This window comes from Plectropomus leopardus, chromosome 13 (assembly GCF_008729295.1).
Source record: "Plectropomus leopardus isolate mb chromosome 13, YSFRI_Pleo_2.0, whole genome shotgun sequence".
In the NCBI taxonomy this organism is placed as follows: Eukaryota; Metazoa; Chordata; class Actinopteri; order Perciformes; family Serranidae; genus Plectropomus; species Plectropomus leopardus.
The window spans coordinates 3,105,825-3,128,932 of record NC_056475.1 but is presented as its reverse complement, the minus strand read 5'-3'; the positions used below and the strand labels follow the sequence as shown (position 1 = coordinate 3,128,932).

Genomic DNA, 23,108 nt, shown 5'->3' with positions numbered 1-23,108 from the left:
AAAAAAAATATTGCAAAGTTTTGAAGGCAAAAATACAAAAAATTTTTTTTTAAAAAAGTCAAAAAGTTTTTAAAATATATTTATACTTTAAAAAAAAAAAATAAATAGACCCATGGTTTTAACTAATTGCACTTTATTTCTGCAATATGTGTCTTTTCATTCCCATTTTATTTACATTTTGTTCAATAAAACTGAATAGGTGGTCATTTCTCTTGTGCGCGGACCTTAAACTAATGACTAACGAGAAATGTGGACACAGTGGCTGGACTAGTTGGGAACCTCTGATCTTCCAATGTTAATAAAACGTCTTATTTAATCTGTACAAAAAGTGTTAGATAATAGTTTTAAAAACACATCTGGAGGATGGTTTTAAAAAAAAAGATAAATACACACTGAGAACTTTAGTCAACTGAAATCACTTTAATTGTCAATACAGCACTTACACTCAAACTGATAGAAATACAAAAGTTTGTCTTATCCCTTCTTTACAGTGAAGTACAGTATATGCTACAGATAAACACACACCCCAACACTTGAAATGATACACACCGTGACTGAAATATACCAATACTTTCTCTCAAATTAGGCATCAATAAATGACCCAAAGTGACTTCATGCAGATCATCTGATGCTTTTTTTTAACTAAACTGAGCGCGTGACTCATTGTCACATAGTTGTGGTGGCGTGGAGATTAAACTTTGAGCTATAAATTCTATTCAAGTGTCATGATGCACGATTCCAGCCCCGATGCATGTTTGGTCAAACGTCACATTCATCCCGACCACCCCACTGAATATGGTCCAATGTCACAACAAAATGACACCACAGAAACCTCCTCAGTTGGCAGAGGTAAAAAACGACACCCCAGTGCAGCTCCAAAAATCCTCATTCAGCACTTTGACTCGTAATACATCCTCGTGTCCCCTGATTATCACAACTGGAATGATCTGAACGGGCTGGAGACAGAAAGAGACAGCCAACTTTCACACCCTGTGTGTGTGCTGGACAGAGGGACGCCATAAATAACTTTTCAGTCATGACAACACTGGAGGCGATCATACACGAGGAACAAAAAACAATCCTCCGGCTACAAATGACTTTTTTACAACATTCACGATCTGTTTCAAGACGAGACAAATAAAATGGCAGTCACTAACGTGTGATCTTAGCATAACTACCACGTAAAGAGCTCAAAGAGTAACAAGATCAGTAGTGACGTTTGAGTGTTTTCCTGTCCTTAAATCTTTACATTTTACAAAAAGGCAGCTCGAAAAATCTCCCTCAGATTCACTTCTCATATTCCAAAACAAATAAAAAAAAATATTTGTCCACAAACTACCAGCCTTAAAATGCTTATTGTGCATGCAAGTATGTATGCAAGCCGACTACGACACTAAAATAATGACACATTGATTCACTGGCCCTGAAATGCTCACAGATAGTACATCTCAAAAGATGCATTAAAATGTTGGTTTTTAAAAAACAATGAGGAGAGCAGGCGTTTAGAATGAGAAGGCTAGGTCTGTGAGTGCGCATCCTCGTGGACATTCAGTCGACTTTCTTGCTGCGCAGTCGCAGCGTGTCCAGCACGGATCTGCACACGGAGCCCGTGTGCTGCGAGAGGAGTGTGAGCACCTTCCCGTGAACGAGGGTCAGCAGGGTCTGGTGGCCCGTCGCCCACACCCGGTACCAGGGCCCGTAAAAGGGGTCGGACACGGCCGGGCACAGCATGTTGTTCAGGTTGACCTCAGTGGCCTGCAGGGAGGACAAAGACAGACAGACAGACAGAGACAGACAGACATTAGCAAGAGTCCTACAGTGATGCTCTCAGCAATCACAATACGTCCCACACATTGACATGGACAAAATTTCAAACTGTTCCATGGCTATTCAAAGACCCCAAACATTTTTTTTTCTTGCGTGGAATTTTTCAAACATATAAAATCCAAACTATATTCAAACGTAATTTCAGGATCTAAAAATGTATGTTTTCTATAAAAATTTCCAAAAATATTTCAAAAAAGAAGAAAACAATTACCGGATTTTAAGACATTTCTAGGATTTCAGGATGTTTCGAGAATTTTAGGACATCGGGGGCTTAACTAGAACCTGTTATTAGGGTGTGGGGATCGTCCACTGTCACTATTTTGATGCTTTTTATGCACTTTGGCACCTTATATATACTAAAAGTACAAAAACATTTCCCAGTGTGAATCACTTTGTTTTTATTGTGTATTAGACAATGGTTGGGGGGCCACCCAGCACCCCATCGGGGGCCAGATTTGGCCTGAGGGCCGTAAGGTGAGTTTCACTGGTTTAGGATTAAGGTTTTCCCCTCAGTGTTTTCCCGTTAAACAGATTTCTCTGATTCGGTGTGATAACTGCGCTCCTGTTTTGCATAGTGAAATGTCACGCAGCGCCCAGCAGAGGGCTCCATCTTACCAGGCCAAGGACCTGCAGGAAGAGGAAGTGGTAGAGGAACAGGATGCCGGTGGAGAGCAGCGCCCACCACATGTCCCCCAGAGGTTCAGGCTTGTATGCACCTGCAGAGAGACACACTCATAAAATCATGTTTGTGGTTAAAGAGCGCGAGCATCGTCACACGGCTGCTCTGGACACCTTCACCTCCCTGCGTTGGTGCATTTGTGACATGTAAGTGTTGTCAGCAGATGGGACGACCTGCAAGTGCAGCACAGCCAGTTACAGGATGTGGTGTCAAGCTGGTTTTTCCTGTTTCCTCACTGCTAGCATTTGCGAGCCAAGGGACGACATTTAATGTGCAGCCAGTTTGTCAGTTCGAATAGGACAATGTGTACTTCCCTTTATGAAGCCGAAGTGTTTGTTACTGAAGAACAATGAGGGCCTGCGTGCAGAGGTTTGTGCTGCAGCCTCAATAAACCTGTCTGACATCCATCTGACTTTAACCAAATGATCTTTTTGTTTTTTTGTTTGTCTCACCTGCAGGTTTTGAAGCTTTAACATCTTTCATCGATAAGGTAAAGTCACTTAATCAAGTGTTCGTTTGCTTCACATTGACACCAGGAAATATCACATAAACACCTCTGTCTCCTCACATTTGCATGTGCAGAAAATAGTTTGCATTCAGTGCATCTCCAAATCTGCAGAATTCAGCTCCCAGTTCATGCAGACACCCTCACTCACGAGCAAGAGCGGGAGATGTTTGCTGATAAACAGGTAACTGCGGAGCTGATGTGAGCAGTAAAGTGCCAGAAAAGCAGGACCCTGAAGCAGCTCAAACATCAACAAAACAGGAATCCATCCGAGGATAACAGACTTTATTAACCCGTTAAAACCTGAGAGAACTGGCTTGACTTCTTTCAAAAACATGGGAAGAAGATACAAGCAAATTACCACATTTAGCAGAAATGTGACAATAAAAAAGGAAAGACATTTAAAAAAAAAAAAAAAAGAACAGAAAGTTGTAAAAAGTAGCTTGATTTCTTTTGAAACATGGAAAGACATTACAGGCAAATTACCTAAAATAAAAAAAAACAAAACATTTGTTAAAAAAAAGTAGTATGATTTCTTTTGAAAACTTGGGAAGACGTTACAGGCAAATTTACTGAAATTTAGCACAAAAAAAAAAGAAGAAAAGGAAAAATAAACAAATAAAAAGTAGCTAGATTTCTTTCAAAAAATGGGAAGTTATAAGCAAATTACCTAAAATTTAACAAAAAAGTATAAAAAAAAATATAAAAAAGTGGCAGCAACAAAACCACTACTTCTGCTATAATGATATAGCAGAAGTAATAATAATAATAATACTTATTATTAGTACTAGTAGTAGTAGTAGTAGTAGTAGCAGTCGTCATCGTCATAGTAGTCCAAGTATAAATATAGTTTTCTGAAGCTCTTCTATTATTATTATTGTATTTTCTCTCTCTCTCTCTTTAAAAACTAATTTTCAGGTTATTTTCTTGCCAACTTTTCCTAATTTCTTGCAATTTGTGGGATGTTTCGTGCCGAGTTGCTCATTACCTGTGGTCATTTTTGAAAATAAGTCCAACCAGTCTGTTGAGGTTTTGAAGGTTTAAATGAATGCGAAAGGCGTCTGAACGCGTCCCCAAAACAAACCGATGAAACTGAGTCTCATCGGTTTGTTTTGGTGTGTCTGCGTCGGTCTGTGTGAGGAGAAAACACTAAAAGTTGACACTTACCTCCTTTCCTGAAAAGGTAAAGAGGCACCAGGTAGAGCATGGAGTGCTGGATGTAGTAGATCTCCTTCTCGAACGGCAGCTGAAGACAGAGTCAAACATTTGAATTCAGAAACGTCGCCGCTGCTTTCATGTCTGAACGTTTGTGGAATGATGTGAAGATAGTCGTAAAATTGCGGCGTGAAATCAGTGACTTCCTGCACGCTGTCTGCGCGGCGCTTTGATGTTCTGACCTCAGAGCAGCATTAATAACCACAGCCGGCTGCAGTCTGAACTCTGCTCTGTTTGCTGAGTCGCACCAACACAAGAAAAACTCAAAAGGATGTTTTATTGCTCATTTTTAAAAATCCATTTTTCTGCTGCCGGTGAGAAAGTTAGCAGAGGTCGTGACAACAGAGAGCTAAAGCTGACCTCAGATCAGCACCTCAGCCGCTTTGAAGTTTGACACGAAAATGATCACGATGCGCACAGAATGGAGAACAAAATGAAAATAAAAAAAGAGTTAACTACTTAATTCCTCTATATTTTTACAGAAAAAAGAAACATAAACACGCAACACCTACCTGCAGAAAGTCATTTTTTAAAAAATGAGTAGTGAGACACAAATTTAGCTTCTTTATTTTTAAAAAGTGACTCCTGACTAATTTGGTGATTTATTTTTACACATAAAGCAGCAACAAACAAACCCACTTAATCTTTAAAATGTGGTACCATGTGATCAATTTGGCGACTTTATTTATTTTTTTTAATTAAATTTAAAAAAATTGTTCAGACCATCATTGCATTTAAATGTTTAGTTGATGATTTTTTCTATTAAATCTAATTCAGTAAAAATTTTAAATGCTTTCAGTTTTCCCAAATTAGAGTACAATGACATCGCCATTGTGCAGATGAGTGCATGAGGTGGTGCTTTTTTGGAAAAGAGCTGACAGCACAGCAAACATCACTCACTGGTTGCCTGTTAATCCATTTTTGCTTTTTTTTTCAAACGGAGCAAAAAAAAGTGATTATACTTTAAATTCAGTGCTTTTACAGGAAGATTTATTTGGGTGTGATGTCGCTTATGATTCATGTTTCCTTCCTCACACTCGTGTTTGGTAGTTCTGCTGTGAAAACACTTTTAAAGGGCAAGTTGACGGATGACGTCGTGCACACTGACGCTGAAAAAACGAAAGCGTTACACACAGCTGTGTGAAGGCGTACTTCCTTCCTCCTATAAAAACAAGTTCTTTTTATGTAACAGGGAAACAGAGCTAAAGCAGAAAACCTTTGCTTAAATTTGGTAAGGATTGCTCCGTAGTGCGAGCATTTGATCTTCACAGAGATCATTTTGGGATTGGCCAAAGTTCAAACAGTCAAAACTTGATTTCATTGAAGCAAATCCAATTTTAAAGTCAGAGCATTATCTGCTGCGTCTGGTCCTCGCAGCTGTTAGTGAGCAGGCAGCGCTGCCGAATCCACCCAGACTCCTGCAGATTCCCCTCAATAAAACAGCTGATTTATATCATCAATCACATTCGTACCTTCTGTTCCGACATTTCGTTTTTACGACAACCTGGAATTTATGCTTCATATTCAGGCTCCAGTCGAGGTTTTATTCAAACATTTCTATGAATGTCACATCCTTTAGAAGGAGATAAAATGTGACAAAATAGTCCCAAACATATCAAAGCGAAGGGATCAAAGTTAAACTGAAAGACGTGGACTGCGAACGCTTACACACATTTGTGTTCACCTCCGAGACGGAACAAGAGCTCGCAGGATGAGAGCTGAATGAGAAACAAGGCTGTGATGGAGATTTTCCAGTACTGGTTACTTACCAGTCGAGTGTTGACTACAGGGAACATCAGAGCCAGTAACGCTCCGTTCAGCATGTGGACCTGCAGCCTGACAACACACAAAAATACGACAATAACAGTCAAAAGCTCCTGAAAAGCAATTTTGTTTTTGTTTTTTTTTATAAAGGCAATGAGCAACCTGGCATAACTGCGTGAAATTAGGAAAAGATGACAAGAAAATACCTGAAAATCTGTTTGTTTTATAAAAGGAGAGATAAAATAATTAGAAGTGTATTAAAACAATTTTCAGAAAAGATCATAGTAATAATTACATGTTTAAAATCATGCACATCTTTATATATTAGCACTTTTCCCAGTTTAATTTTATTGTTCTTTTTATCTTTTTGTACCAATTTTCAGGTCTTTTTTTAAATTTTATTTTTATTATTATTATTAATTTTTTTTATACAAATTTTGTGCTAATTTTGAGTAATTTCTTGTCAAGTTGCTGATTGCCTTCTTTCAATGATAAAAAAAAAAGCTCAGGTTTTAAAGGGTTAATAATAATTTCCAGATTGTACTCATCATTTCATGGGACATATTAGTGCTGATGAGGACACAGAGGGACAGGTGGAGGACAGCGAAGATTATGTCGATGATGCTTCCTGACGCTGTTCGCAGCAGCCGTCTCTCGTTCTCTGACGGGGAGTTTAGATTACGGATCGACAGATTATCTGCCTGGCAGATTATCGGGCCGGTATTTGGCATTTTGTCGATTATCTGATATCAGTGTTTTATTTTACAATTAAATGATCAATAAAAAATTAATTAAAAGCTGCAAAGAAAGTGTCAGCATGGGGGAAACTTTTACTTTGTGAAACCTCAGGAAGATATTTTTATTTATTAATTTTTTTATTACGATTTTCACTGCACTTTATAAAAAATAAAGGTTGCTGGGAACTTGCTGTATATGATGCTGGAAGTTTCAGTTTTGATCTGCTAAAGGTATTTAAACAAAGTTTTGTAATGTAGTTTGTTATATTCCAAATTCTAAATTGACAAATATTTTCATTTTTATTGTAAACGCATATTGGTTCCAAATATCAGTTATTGGTCTCACTGAGCTCTAATAATCGATATCAGCCCTGAAAAACAAATATCCGTCGACCCCTTCTTCTTTTATTGTAAATTCTGCATGTATTCGGTTGCATGAAAGTAAATCAGACACAGTGAACAGTTTTTGTCACGATTCTGACAAATCAGCTACTTATTCATAATTCTCGTTTTGATATCATCTCGTTAGTTATCGCGGTTCTTCGGCCGCTTCCGTCTCACTCACCATCCAGCACACGCACGTCCCGCCTGCCCCTGCAGACAGAGGGAGCGTCGCGCTTGTTCGGTTAACTTTCTGCAACACATTTCTCTTAAAAAAAACATTATTCTAAGAGCCGCCGTACGGAAAAGCCCGGGAGCTCATGCGTCAAAGTGAGGGCCTGCGTCTGTCTCATGTGACTGCTCTTTTTGTCAAATGAGCCAAAATAACTGTTGTGACAGCCAAGGTCGCTGGGAAAACAGCAGTGCTGCAGGAATGTCAGTTCAAGTGAGCCCAGCTGTCACTCCGGGGGCCTCCGGACCTGTTTGGGAAAACAGTCGGCTTCATTCAAATTCAAATTCAACACGTTTATTGATCATTAGCAGCCTCAGCCTGGCTTTTCCCCGTTTTTATATTGTTAAAATGACTTTTTTTAAAATAAAGATTTGCTTTGCGTGAGTCAAGCCTGAGTTTGAGTGCTGGAGTCAGCTCCGAGCCAGACTTACTTCTGAAACGTAAACTTCTCAGACTGCATGAATGTTTCTGTGCCGTGACACGGTGCCGGTTTAGGTTTGCTCCTCACGCAGAGCTCCGTGCGCCGGCTGCATGAAAGCAGCAGAGACCGAGCAGGAGGGAGGTGACTGGTGTCTGAAGTGAAGAGGTGGTCTCTCATTCTTGAATACAGATTTGGGCACCTTTGTTTGATTTCAGCGATACGGTCTCACTCTTATAAAAGCTGGAGCTGCGTTTGTGCATGCACATGAGGCAGAGAAACCTGATTATTTCATCTTTGCTGAAAATCTTTAAATTCAGTCATATTTAAATACATTTTTTACTGAGTTGTGATCACAAATTTATTTTAAAGTTCTGAAACTGTATCCTAATCAAGTTCATGCTGATTTGACAGAAATACAATGAGCAACCCTAGAAATGGCCCAAAAGTTAGAATGATCTTAGTAAAAGGTTTAAAGAAAATTACCTGAAAATAGGAAAAGAGAAAAAAGAAAAAAATATTGAAAAAAGTGTTAAAATGTGAATCAAATTAAATAACTTATTTATATTTTCCTGGAAAATAATTTCAATAATTTTAAAATTCTGAATATAGTTTTCACAACATTTTCCCCCTTTTTAAAAGTTAAATTTCCAGTAATTTTCATTTTTTCATTTTCTTTTACTGATTTCTTGTACTTTTCAGGACATTTCTCACCAAGCTGCTTATTGCCTTTTCCCACGTGTTTTCTAAAGAAAGCAAACCCGTGTGTGCAGCCTTTAAAGGGGCAAAATGCTTATAAAAAGGCGTCTGAATGCAGCAAAAGAAAACCTGATGTCAATCTGTGTTTCAGAGGATTAAGTGAAAATTCTCTCTTGAATTCATTCTAATTTTATTCACTTCTTACTTAAGTTTAAGGACAATTTTGCCCAAATATTTGTTACATAAAACATTCTGGTCCAGTAAAAAAGTTAAATCCTATTAAAACTGGGAAATATTTAGAATATATTGGCAAGTTTTCTTGCTTGCAATTTTTATGTTCTTACTTCACATGTGGGATTTTATGGCCTTAATTCCCATAATGACGAGTTCTTTAATTTTATTGTATTGACACTGAAAACATGTCTTATATTTATCTGTTTTATTATTATGATAATAATCATTATTATGATTTTGTCCCTTTTATCAATTTTTTTTGTCTTTTTAATATATTTTATCTAGTTTTTAGTTTAGCTTTTATTTAATAATTTTAATTTGTATTATTATTATAGCTTTATGTATTTGTATTTTATTGTATTCCATCGTCATTATTCAATCATGATTGCTTCATCAATAAGTGGGTGTACTTATTGATGTTGTGATCGGTGATAGGTAATGATGTGTTTGTTTTTACTACAAATAATGTGCAGTCGTTCACTTGACTTTGCTTTTTTTTTCTTGTTTAGGTGCAGATAACATTTCATCCTCATAAAACCACAACTGTCAATCTCCTGAAGCAGGATGGAAATCAGTAAAAACATCTGTCACGGGAAATACCCACAAAATGTCCAGTAAGATAATGTAGTATTATGTACTACTTTGAAAAACAACATGTACATTACTTACTGAAGTATTTTGGTTTCCAAAGAAAAGAACTGTTAGAACGTGCTTCATAACGCTTCCCACAGTTTTATTTTTACTGGGCTCCTTTTTGGCCATCTCAGGTAAGACACGACGGCAGAGGCTCACTGCGGCTGCTCTCTCTGTGACTCCCATGGGCGAAGACAACAGAAAGTGACCCTGCTTGTATTTATTCGTGAGTAAATCCATCTGTGTGTTCACTTCCCACTGGCAAAGACACATTTCTCCTGAATAATTAATAGTTCAGACCAGAACAGCTGCTTAGAAGACAAGACTGTAAATCCATTACAATAAAACAAGACGAGTCATTAAAAGCAATGCAGCCATTGCTTTTAAATGAAAATAAAATCCAGGTCGAATTTTAGTCACTTCATATTCAGTTCAGGATTTGCATTTAAGAAGTTGTCGAGGGGTAAATATACTCACCTAAACACAACCATGGCTGTTTTCCCGGGCGGGCAGGCCAGCAGGAAGATCTGTCGAGGAAAGCACAGCGAGAGATGAGGAACCGCATTATCTCGTTAAACTCACAGTCGTTACAGAGCAGTTTGAACGCTTCGAGAGCTCCCAGCGTTCAGCGCTGTAAGTGAAGGAAAATGAACAAATCACTTAAAATTGTATTAAAATCATAAGAGCAGAAGCCTTGAACAGAGCGCCCCCACGCTCAGCTGCAAAGTGCTTAATAAGAAAACAAAACCCAGAGTTTAGGGGGACCCGGGGGGATGGTCAAATAATTACGGCAGATTTGAAAACACTAAAATGGCTGCCAGGTGTTGGTGTTAATGTACTTTATTGCCTGAGTTCAAACAGGGCTGTGAACTGAAACAACTCTTTGCCGGGGGAGCAGGAGGAACAGTAAATAATCTCTGTGAGAGAACAGTATGGCCATGGACTTTTTCATGGTCAGGCTATATGATAATGATAAGCTTACAGGTTCCAAGTCCAAGTTAAATAAACGTCAGAATGACAAATTATTTACCAACTAGAATTTCTGCCTCCGCGCATAAGTAAAGTTCAATCCAATGTGGTTGTTAAGTTAACATGGACATTTGTGCCGAATTTGAAAAGAATCCCTCAAGGTGTTTTTGAGGTATCGCATTCACAAAATGGAGATGGACAAGGTCACAATGACCCTGACCTTTGACCTATGACCATCAAAATCTACTCAGTTCATTATTCAGTCTAGGTGGATGTTTTTGTCAAATTTGACAAAATTTCCTCAAGGGGTTCTTGAGATATTGCATTCAAGAGAACGACACTAATGCAAGATAACATTGACCTTGACCTTTGACCACCAAAATGTAATCATTTCATCACTGAGTCCAAATGAATGTTTGTGCCAAATTTGCAAAAAATTCCCCTTAGCTGGTCTTGAGATATTTTTACAAGAATAAGACAAAGTCACGGTGACCATGACCTTTGACCTATGACCACCAAAATCTAATCAGCTCATCATTAAGTTGTACGTTTGTGCCTAATTTGAAGACATTTCCTCAAATAATTCTTGAGATATTGGATTAACAAAAATAGGACAGACGTTGATAACATAAGGCCTCTGCGATCGCTGGCGCAGAGGCTTAAAAACACCCAATTTATTCAAAGCTCCGAGTGGAGCCTGCTCATATTTTATTTAACAGCAGAAGCCAGTTTAAGATTTATTTCTAATTCCTTCCTTTGCATTCAAATCCACGTCTGCATTTTGACTGAATACAGGTTATATTGTGGATTGCCATCCCACTTCTACATGTCATCTAAGCTCAGTGAGTGTGCTATCAGGCCCTCGAGGATCCTGCAAACATGAATTGGTTCAAAACACCATCTGACACGAGAAAGAGTTGGTCTGCCTAGAAGCCAAAGGCTGGAAAACAGAATTACAAGAAAGCAATTTACTTGAGATCTGTTGTACAACTACCCACTGGCCAGGAGATATGTCTTAGTGATTGATGCGCAGCACAGCGATCAACTCGCTTTAACCTGCACAGTGAACACAAGTAAAGTTTGGTCTGCAGACATCATCCGTAACAAACACGAGTTTTTAACACACAGGACAGGATTAATTAACCTTTTGAAACCGGTGTAAATTGGCTTGATTTCTTTCAAGGAGGAAAAAAGGTAAAAACAAATTAATGAACAAATTCAAATATTAAATAAATAAACGTTCTGGTTTTCTGGACATTTTCTCCTATTTTTTGTTATTACTAACTTCAACTATTTTTTCTCTCTCTCCTTTTAAAAACTATTTTTTTAGGTAATTTTCTTGTCAACTTTTTCTAATATCTTGCTATTTGTGGTAGATCCCTTGCCAAGTTGCTCATTGCCTTTTAGCCATGCTTTAAAAATGACTCAAATAAATTTGCTCCGTGTTTAAATGCATGTGAAAGGCATCTGAACACAGCACAAGAAAACTGGTGTTTTTACAGTTTTCAAAGGGTTAAAGGTATATGTATATAATCTTCAATTTTGAAATACATGTAGAATCTTCCCAGCAGATTTTTTTTTTTTTTCCCCCCATGCATCCAAATTTTTTTTTTTTTGAGGTTTTTATATCATTTTGTAGCTCCCCATTGATGTAACTTATTAAAATGCAAACTTTCTTTGCATCAGTGTTTTTTCCCCCAAGCCTTTATAAAACCTTTTTCCCATGTCATCTGATGACAGTGCTAAATATGTATAAATATCCTGATGTGGATGCCATAATAGTTTGTGTCCAAAAGTCTCACAATAACACAAACACACTAAATGACAGAAGCAACTCCTGTGTGCTGTGAGGTAAAATTACTGTTTCTGCCGGTGGAGTCTGGTGGTGCTGAAGAGGTCGTCAGAAAGGGCTGTCTGATGGTAAAGGGGTAAAAAATGTGATCTACATGTGATGTACACGCTGATTCTGATTATTTTTTAGGTGGTGTAAATGACTCTAAATGGAAAATTAAGGTCTGTAAAGCTATGATTTAAATCACATCCTGCAAGCCTTTATTTTGGTAGTCTCCTTTTGACCCTATGGGACTTTTATTTTGATGCCTTGTCTTTGTGGAAACAGGATGCAGAAGCAGAAAAGTTTGAGAACAAAGGAGGGAAGACCGTGCTGCTTTGCTCTGCAAAGTTAAGCTGCTCAGATATTTGAGCACCTGGCTGACATGAAAACCAGGTACTGTGCCATTTATTCCTGTTTTTGTGTGGCGATGTGTGTTTTAATGGACTCATAAATGTTTTAATGTGTCACAGTCGCAGCTGTCATGCTGACTTTTACTTCAGATTGAAATGAACATCTCGGTGAAACTGGATTTCTTGTTTACCGTGAGTGCTGCAGGAAACATTGTGATTTATGCTCATGTGTATTTAATGTGGGAGTTATGGATTATGGTTTTAATGTTTGCAAACGAGCTAATTTTGTTCATTTGTGTACCTTCTGAAGCTCTCCCAGTTTCAAAAGTATTTGCATCAGTACCCTGCCAAAAAGTGCCACAAAAATACAAAAAATATATAAATATTTTCAACTGTTCAGCCAACATCAGTCCTGATAATATATACCAAATATTTATTCATTTTCAATATTTTAACCTCTTATATATCAGTTTGTTCAAATGATGCCACTAAAAAGTGGTTATTATCCGTATACTTAATGATATTTTTTGTTGTTGATAATCACAGTCTCGGATATGTCAATGATTAGTAGAATATTAATTTTTTTGCATTAATATTTTTTGTGTTATTTCAGTTTTTAAAAAAAAAAAAAAAAAAAAACTTCCCTCTTACCACATTTGGAAACTCTACATTATCTAGATGGTTACTTGTTGGCTTCATACAGATGTGAAAAATAGTTTTAAAAAAGTAGGCTACATGATTGATGCAGATTCACCCCTTTAAGGGCTAACCAAATTCTCCATCACTGTGCACGCGCGTCTCTCTAATAAACATCCCGGTCCAGGTTATAGCCACATGCACGGCCACATTTATGAGAGTCAAACCAGCCTTGACATCGTTGTCGCAGCATTAAAGACACAATTACCTCTAATGGTCGTTTCTCCCCATTAATTTTACAGCTGAAATATGAATTTATCTGGAGGTACAGCAGGCTTAGGCAAAACGCCAGAAACTAAGAAACCTCCACAATCCCAGCCTCCACAAAAGCATCCAAAAACAGCCACTAAAAGACTGAAATGTATAAATATATACTTATATCGTGCAAATTTTCCACACTGTTGTTGCAGAGCAGTTTCAGAGTAAAAGCGCCGCTGTGACTGTCTAACGATCTGTCAAGCTGTGAAAGCAAACCGCTGAAAAAATAAAGATCAATGGCCTACTTATAGATTGACAGACCTCATTACTGATAAGCCAGGCTTCCTTTTTACAAGCGTAAAATCATTATGTAATCCAGTGTAGTGCTTTCAGCGTGATCTGAGTCAACAGTCTGCTCTGCGAGGTGTTATTGCTACAGCTGATAAATGTGGCTATATTTAAAAGATAATGCTGATGCTGTGGTCTGTTACACTGAGACTGAGCGTTTGTTGCACACAGCTTGTTAACAGTATCGTTCTTCAATTTATAGGAAAGTTCTCAACCTATAGAGCAGAAACAAAGCACAGTCTTTGTTCATTTCTGCCGTATCCTAACAAGCAGCATTTTAAACTCCTAATAATGCAGCGGGAACACCGGAGGCCTCTTCTGAAGGATATGAGTTATTGTTTCTTGGTGTTTGTAGGCGTATTTATCATCAGTCTGCCGAGTATCTATCACTGTTTCATATGATGAGTTGCACTGACGGGACCGCCGGCGAGATCTACGAGGGAAGAAAGTTCACTTGATAAGGGACTCTGTGTCAGGAGGAAACTCCCAGTTTACTGGAGAATCCTGTAGGACAGTGATACTTAACCTGCAGCCTGCGAACCAAATCTGGCCCCCAATAGCAGGCAGGATGGCCCCAAAACCATTTTTTTAATTCACAATAAAATAAAGTGGGAAACTGGGAATTGTTTTTGTATTTTCAGTATGCATACGGTGCCACAGTGCAAAAAACAGCATCAATATAGAGCGTGTTTATCAAAAAAAGTGCCAGAGAAGGATCCCCCACACCCCCTTACTGAGGTCCTAGCTAAGCTCCTAAAATCCTGGAAATGTCCTAAAATCCTAAAGACGTCCTAAAATCTAAGAAACATCCAATAATCCTAAAAAAACGTCCTAAAATCCAAGAAACATCCAATAATTCTAAAAAAACATCCTAAAATCCTAGAAACTCACTAAATTCCCACAAATGTCCCCAAATCCCAGAAAAATGCTAAAATCCTAAAAACAATCTTCAATCCAAAACATCCTAAAGTTCCACAAACATCCTAAAATCCAAGAAACATCCAGTAATCCTGGAAGCATATTTATGTATTAGAAACAATGTCCTAAATGTCCTAAAATCCTCGAAACGTCTTAAAATCCGAGAAATGTGCTTAAATCCTAGAAATGAAACCACAAAATGTAGTTACTTGAAAAACTGAATATCCAACTCCTTGGAGGTTTTCTTAGTAAAACCAATTTTTTTTTAGACGACCAAAATTTTATGATAAACTTTCATGAACTGAAAACTGTAGACTGTATTAAAGAATGGACATAGCTATTATGTTTTGTAGCTTTGACTTTGGCATTTTGGCCGTTGCTATCTGGGGGTTTTCGAGTCAGAAGTAAGCATATTTAGACAAGAGGGTGGAGCTGTAAACATGCTTATCTCAGCTGTAAAGTTGGGCATTTTAACATGTCTGTGGGCACCGACTCGCTTTTGGAGTCTCACGCAGCCACGAGGGGAACTTTTTGGCACTCCCTTGTTGGCTTCACTTGGAGGTTGCAACTTACCTCCAACAAGTTAGTTCGTGCCCCCAATAATATGTGAAAATTTCACTTAATGGACTGCATCAGAAATATAATCACCGCCAGAGCAAGTCCAACATATCTTGGCGTTGTGCCTTATCGCCTATCGATCTAAATTACGGAGCCGCAGCCACGTCTGATGGACTCGAGTAGAAATGCAGGACAGTAAAGTGATCAGCCAGACGTCTGTCAGTGTGACTGCTCGTGTTCTGAGTGCAGGAAAACATCACAGACATCGCTGCTGTCAGATGTGAGGCATCAACTCGTCAGTCATCAGACGCTGAACTTTTCACCCTCGCTGCGGCGTTATCGCTCTCTCTCACCTTGTGCTGAGTGATGCTCGCTCGCCTGGTGTTTCTGACATTTATCTGATCTCAAGAGCCACTCCGTGCACGACACAGCGTTATATTCCACCGACAGATGCTTTAACCCTTTAAAACCTGATCCACATCACCTTTCTTGTGCTGCGTTCACACACCTTCTTATTAATATCTGAACCTTAGCAAAATGTTTTTTGTTTTTTTGTTGTTGTTTTGTTTTTACCCCAAAAAAAGGGAAAACGGCAAACTAAGTAAGAAATTCCCTGAAAATTGCAAGAAATTCGTAGATTTAGAAAATTAAAGTTTTTTTAAAGCCAGGGAAAAATGTCTGGGGAATAACATTTTCTATTAAAATAAATATATAACATTTAGAAGCTTTAACGGAAATATTATGATTATAGGCATTTTTTCAGGTTATTTTCTTGTTGTTTTTTTTAAACTTTGTTTTGTTTTTTAATAATGTTCATGTAATGTTTTGTACTTTTTTGTACCAATTCCTTCTTATTTTTTTCTTGTTTTTGAAAGAAATCAAGCCAGTTTGCCCAAATATACACACAGTGAACAGCAAGGTTTCCCAAAATGATGTTGGCTGCATGAATATGGAGCGAGCATCAGCTGCACTTTGCTGTGTAGTGACACTGTGGGGAAAACCACCTGTCGAGCGGTTATATTCTCAGTGCTCAGGTGAAGTAGATGTCTGTGCTCATTACTCAAGCACTGTTGTAACTTCAGCTTCACTTGAGTGTGCACATCGCATGAGCCACAATGGGAACTTTACAAGAGCTTTCATTTTGTCAGCTTGTAAATTTCACTCGTAATTCTGGACTTCTCTTTCTCACGGATGCGCTCTTGATGCTGCACCAACTAGCTTCCTTCACAACGTTGATGTTCAAATTCTAAATCGATATTTGAATGCTGCACAGCTCATTTGCATGTCCAGTGTTCATTGTTCATCTAACTTCCTGTTTTTTTAAAATATTTTTTATCTCGTACATGTCCCTTTTTTGTCCTTCTGTGTCCCCTCTCTAAATTCTGACGTTTTTGGCATTCCCAGGAATCCGGCGCAGGAAAAACTCTTTATACGTCCTTTTTTTTCCTCAGCAGCAGTTTGTGAAAAATGTGTCTCGGGGTGGATAATTAATTTTTTGATACCTGAAAAATTTGCTTAATTTCCTCCAAAAACATAGAAAGAGGGCAACAAGCAACTTCATGAGAAATGGCCCGAAAAATGAAACAAAATTAGTAAAAATTACATGAAAATGACTTGACAATAAGCAGGAAAAAAAAAAAAGAGAGAAAATAAAGTGCTTAAAAGTATTTTTTCTGTGAGGTTTTCTGTAAGTTTTTCTGTAAGTAAGACAATAAAAATGTAGTTTTCTAGGCTTTCCCCCCATTTTTTGATAATATCTAATAACCCCCAAGCTAATTTTCAGATCCATTTCTCGTCAGCTTTTGCTAATCTTTTGTAATTTGGTGGACATTTTCAGCCAAGTTGCTTGTTTTGTTTGTTTCTGTGTTTTTGAAAGAAATCAAACTTGTTTTTTCAGGTTTCAGAGGTTTAAATGCTCATGAAAGGCATCTGAATATCACAAGAAAACAGATGTCATAGGAGCTTAAAAAATCACAGTACAGCCCAACTAAAAGGAGACGGGAAAACAGACAATTAAAGATCTTTACAATCCTCATGAGATGTCTTGATGTTAGATTTCCATCGAGTCTAAAAAGGATTAAAATTGCACCACACCCATATCATGTAAATCCACAATGTAGACCTAATGGGTGGAGACAGATTATAAAATGAGTAAGCACGCTTCTATAGTCGAACGAAGAGTCATCCTGAAACAATTAGCACGTCTAAGCTGTCAAAAATGCAACACACTTTAATTCCTTCCAGCCCTGTCATCGGCATATCATCTGCAGGAAAACAGCTCCATACAGCTCACAAACATCACCTTCAATAAAGCAAGAACGCAACAAACTTCATGTTCCACGTATTTTCTGGTCGTCAGTCTCCAGACAGCCCCTGGCCCTTTTCCCCGCAACAAATACACTCCTGGAGGCGATCCCCGCAGAGCCAAACCACTGACACAAACAACTCTCTTACTGTTTCAGAGGTAAAATAGAAATGAAAATGGAAACTTCCACCTCCTTTCACTTCACCTGTTTCTTTTTTAACCCTTCGAAACCTGAGCTGACATCACTTTTCTTGTGCTACTTTCGCACGCCTGTATGACAGTGGTGACATTTCTTTCAAAAACATGGTAATAAAGGTAATGAGCAATTGTTCTGAAATGTTCCACAAACTGCAAGAAATTAGTGGATTTAGAAAATTATTTGTTTAGGGGAAAATTTCTGGGGGGGAAAAGGCTTGGTTATAACTATATTTATAGTTACTTATCATGATGACATGTTTAAAATTATGTTAGAGAATTATTAGAAAAATCCTTTTTGAGAGTCATTTAATTTAATTTAATTTATTTTAATTCAATTTAATTTAATTTTTTCCAATTTATTTTTTTCATCTATTTATTTTTTAAAATTTTTATTTAACAAATATGTAACAAAAGGGTAATTAATTTTTGTGTAATTTCTTTTTTCTTTTTTTTTTGTTGCTCATTGCCCACTTCCCATATTTTGGAAAGAAATCAAGCTAATTTGCTCAGGTTTCAAAGGGTTAACCATTTCTTCAAATTTCCTCTGACCGCACTCAACTGTCAACAAGCATTTAAAATATCTACCGCAGATTATAATAACCTTGGTCCCCTACACGAGAGGCATTTTGTCACCATCAGTCAATTCTTCATCACAGATAGTTATTCATCAATGTCCACAAGCTGTCAGTCCGTCGCCACGTAAAATAGTCCGGATATATATTTAATAACGCGCCCTCTATAATTCACGTGCGACCTGTTGCCGTGACCTCATGCTGTGCAATCATTGACCATGAAGGTCGGCCAGCGGGGAGGCGGAGAAACATGCAGGTACCGTGCAGGATGTTCTAATGGCAGCAGGGAGAACAGAGAACCTTTGATGTAAACTTCAACACAACAACGACATCGCCCTCTTTAACCCTTTAAAACCTGGATCGACATGAGTTTTCTTGTGCTGCCGTTCAGGCGCCTTCCACAAGCTATCTGACTCTTTGCAAACTCAACAAATTGGTTTGAATTCTTTCTAAAATGAGGGGAAAAGCAATGACAAACCTCACAAAAAATGCCCCACAAAGTGCAAGAACTTAATAAAAGGTGAAAAAAAATACCTAAAAAATAGTTTTAAAAAAAGAGGGGAGGACAATTTTAAAAAATTCAAAAAATAGGGCAAAATATCCAGAAAATGATGCTTATAGTTATAATATTTTATATTTAAAAATCATCTTCCAGAAAAAATAAAATAAAATAAATACATTTTTGCAGCACTTTTTATGTCATTTTCTTGCTTGTTTTTGTGTTTTACTTTTTATTTATTATTATTATTATTATTATTATTATTATTATTATTATTATTATTATTATTATTATTATTATCATCATCATTAATTTAAAAACCAAATTTTTTACAATTTATTTAGGCTTTTTACTATATTTCTTTTATCATTTTTCGGCCATGCGTTGCCAAGTTTCTTCTTTCTTTCTTCCCATGTTTTAAAAGAAATTGAACCAATTTTCAAAGGGTTAATTCCCATATTTTACCAATCAAACTCAACTGTGCAGTTAAATTCACCTCAGGCTTAACTGCTCCTCTGTAGCTTCACAGCTGTTCATAACATGGCCTGTTCCAGTCAAAAACAATCCTATGGGTTAAAATCAGATCACGCCCCGCTCCTGTTGCATACCTCGAGCGCTGAACCTGATACAACACAGGTCTTATTTCAAGTCAGCGCTTTCTGTCTCGACTGTCTCCCCTGCCGACTGTGATTATCGTTCATTTACACCGCATGTAAACACCGTACAAAATGTACAGACAACAGACGATAAAGACACCGCTCAGATTTTTTTCTCCTGTAGGACTCGGCTGAAATGCATGCTGATATTTATCTCGAGGAAGCAAAAAGAACATACTGATTGTAAAATGACAACCGCAGTGTTTCACCATCCTGCAGATGGGTGAGGTCAGGCCAACACTGGGCTGATGAAAACGGTGCCAAAGTCAAAGTCGACAAATCATTGTGGACTCTGAGACCGGGTCTGCTTCAGTCTGTACAGTCAGTTTGAAACTTATATTCTCAAATACAGTATTTAAAAGAACATACTAGTACTTTATAATGCGGTCATTTGTTTTTTATTATTTTCGTTCTTAGGTTTTCTTTCTTTTTTTTCTGTTGTGTACATGGGTGGATGATGAGAAAACGGGCCCCAGGGCACAGATATGCAAAAGGCCTCGTTTTTTTTTTGTTGTTGTCTTTTTTTAATCTTTACACACTTTTAGGGTTGTTGTGTCACTTTGAGATTGTTTTGCCCATTTTTTCTATATTTTGTGTCTCTTTGCAGTTCCTTTTCATTTCTTTTTGGTCTTTATGTGTCTCTTTGAAGGCATTTTGTGTCTCCTTGAGGTTGTTTTGTCTGCTTTTCTATTTTTCGACTCTGCAGTTCCTTTGCATCTCCATATGGTCTTTATGTGTGTCTTAGTAGTCATTTTGTGTCTCCTTCAGGTTGTTTAGCTTGTTTTTTGTTTGTATTTTTTGTGTCTCTTTGCATCTCTTTATGGCCTTAATGTGTCTCTTTGTAGTCAGTTTATGTCTCTTTGAGGTTGTTTTGCCTGTTTTTCAATATATTTTGTGTCTCTTTACAGTTCTTTTGAATTTCTTTATGGCCTTTATGCGTCTCTTTGTAGTTATTTTGTGTCTTTTTGAGGTTGTTTTACCCTCTTTTATATTTCTGTGTCTCTGCAGTTCATTTGCATCTCTTTTTGGTCTCTATATGTCTCTTTGTAGTCAATTTGTGTCTCTGTGAGGTTCTTAAGCCTGTTTTTGAATTTTTTGTGTCTCTTAGCAGCCTCATCCTCTGAGCACCGCAGGATGGAGACTGCTGCACACGCTGCAGGTACAACGCTAAACAATCATTTCAGATCCCATTCGCTATTCAAGCACTTACTACCTCAGGCTGCAGCCGACAGTGTCATTTCACGTGACTTTGTGTTTGTTCATAAAAATCTTGATATTGATTTAAGGGGAATGACGTGGCGGGATAGCTTGCTAGTCCTGTTCTGAAACTGTCTGTTAAACTTACTGTTTTACAGCCATATGCAATGTTATTGACTTTCTTGTTCATGCTGTTCATGAAAACTAGAATAAAACAGCTTGTTCTTTAAATAAAAGAAAAGAAAAGAAAAGAAGGTACTGAAAAGAATAAAAATTAAGTTGGGGCTGTCAGTAGCTCAGTTGGTAGAGCGGGCACCCCATGTACAGAGGCTAAATCATTGCCGCAGCGGCCGCAGGTTCGATTCCAGCCTTGGTCCTTTGCTGCATGTTGTCTCCTTCTCTCTGCCCCATCATACTTGAACTGTCCTATCTGAATAAAAGTAATAGCCAAAAAAAATCTTTAAAAAAAATTAATTAGAGCTTTTCCATACAAAAGTATAAAAATAGAGCTTGTTCGTTAAAAATGAATAAATAGAGATTTTTCATAAAAAAGATAAAATAATGGAGCTTAATAAAAGAACTTGTTAAATAAGAAATAATTTTTAAAAAAAGTATAATTCTTAAAACAGAAAAAAGTTTGTTCATAAAAAAGAATAAATATATAGCTCGTTTATAAAAGAAATAATTTTTTAAAAAAAAAGAGGATATTCATAAAAATACAAAAGAATAAACTAGAGCTTGGTCATAAAAAAATAATAAAAAATAATGCAGGACGATCCTCACAGCCCCCAACCAGATCCGGGTGAAGCCCCCCAAAATCCTCAAATTCTGTAACCGCCCCTGGCAGCTCTTCCCGGGAGCGCGCACAGACACACGTAGCCTTAAACACAGTTCATCCTTACCTGAACCATGGTCATGACATGGCACGGGTTCAGCAGATAGATGACAGTCTTGGTCGCGAATTTGAACCCAACCTCCACTCCAAAAGTCATGCAAAGCGCCACCAGCAACAGGTTCTTGCCCAGACTGTCCTCCTTCACCTTCGCGCAGTCTTTTCCCACCACTTTGAGCTCTTTGGAGAGGTTGATCTTCTTCAGCGCCACTCCGATCTCCAGCAGGGAGATGAGCACGATCACCAGGCTTTCGCTGACGCGCTGCTGCGGCGCGATGAACGCGGCGCACTCAGGGCCCCCGTTGCCCTCAAACTTGGGGTCCACCCCGCCGTAGACCAGTCCAACAGGCTGTATATGTTATATCTGGACATATTCCTCTTCTCGTGTTGGAAAAGATACGAACAAGATGGAATAAAAGACGTCACACCGACTTCTTGGCGAAACATGAACTGCGAGATTTCCTTTTGGTGCGTCTCGTGGATGAGAGGTAGACATGTATCACCGCCTTCGGGGTGTTGCAAGCCGGATAAATCGCCAAACTACCTCATCCACACACAGATGAGGAACTTCAGCTAGCAGCAGGAGGGCAGCTGGACTCAACACCACCCGCAGCTGCTGCTGGTGGTCCGGGGAGGTGCAAAGGCCCCTCACACGATCAGAATCTGCACGATCTCATGTGGAAAATCAAACTGTGATGTGAAACAGGCGATCATACTGGCTGCGTGCTCCTGGTCACATCCAGCTGCTCCGTGCAGTGCAGACACCGGATAGATAGCTAGCTAGCTAACGGTACAGATCCTGCATTACTGAAGCGCTGGGCTTTTTCACCCCGAGTTTTGCCTCTCAGGCGGAGCTATAATCTCATTGGTTTACAGTGTGTCCGTGCTGCGTTCAGGGGCCCTCGTTAAGTGGGAAAATTGTCGTATATATAAAACCCGTATAGCAGTGATAAGTTGCTCAATGTATGGCCCATGGGCTAAATCTGACCCCCAAAAGGGTGCTGGGTGCTCCCCCCCCCCCCCCCCCACCACCACAGCCCACCCATTTTCTAATTCACAGTCAAAATAAAATGATACACCCTATAAATTGTTTTTGTACGTTTATTACACATAAGGTGACAAACTGCATCAAAATGGAGCTTGTTTTATATATTTAAAAAACAAAAATGTTAGTGGAAGATCCCCTGCAACCCCAACAGAGGTCCCAGCTAAGCACCTAATGTCCTAAAATCATACAAATGCACTAAAAATCAAAGGAATTTTCTAAAATCCTAGAAATGTTCTACAATGCTAGAAAACTACTATATTCTTCAAAACATGCTAACATACAAAAAATTCTCTGAAATATTAAAATTCTAGAAACATAACAAAAGTTCAGAAATGTCCTAAAATCCCTTAAAAAAAAAAAACAATACTATAATCCTAGAAACTTGCTAAAATCTTAGAGATGTCCCAAAATCCTAAAAACATCCTAAAATTATAGAAATGTCCTAAAATCCTGGAAACATCATGCATCAACATGCCACATGACTTTTCTTGCCTGGTATCTCAGTCAGCTAAAAACTTTTGTTTCGTGTAAAGCTCATTTGTAATA

The 23,108-nt window shown here is 38.1% G+C and overlaps 1 protein-coding gene and 1 long non-coding RNA gene across 2 annotated transcripts; one reads left to right on the top strand and one right to left on the bottom strand.

The window, feature by feature from the left end:
* Nucleotides 1–400: 400 nt before the first annotated feature.
* LOC121952294 (transmembrane protein 164) lies at nt 401–22,137 on the bottom strand. The gene is given in 7 exon segments (XM_042498870.1): nt 401–1,755; nt 2,443–2,543; nt 4,179–4,257; nt 5,996–6,062; nt 9,802–9,851; nt 21,525–21,850; nt 21,853–22,137. Coding segments are annotated over 7 exon segments (939 nt in total). The 5' UTR covers nt 21,962–22,137; the 3' UTR covers nt 401–1,548.
* Nucleotides 2,553–9,791, top strand: LOC121952295. Its single transcript, XR_006106444.1, has 4 exons — nt 2,553–2,652; nt 2,965–2,996; nt 9,201–9,305; nt 9,459–9,791. It is a non-coding gene; the product is annotated as an uncharacterized LOC121952295 (long non-coding RNA).
* Nucleotides 22,138–23,108: the final 971 nt, after the last annotated feature.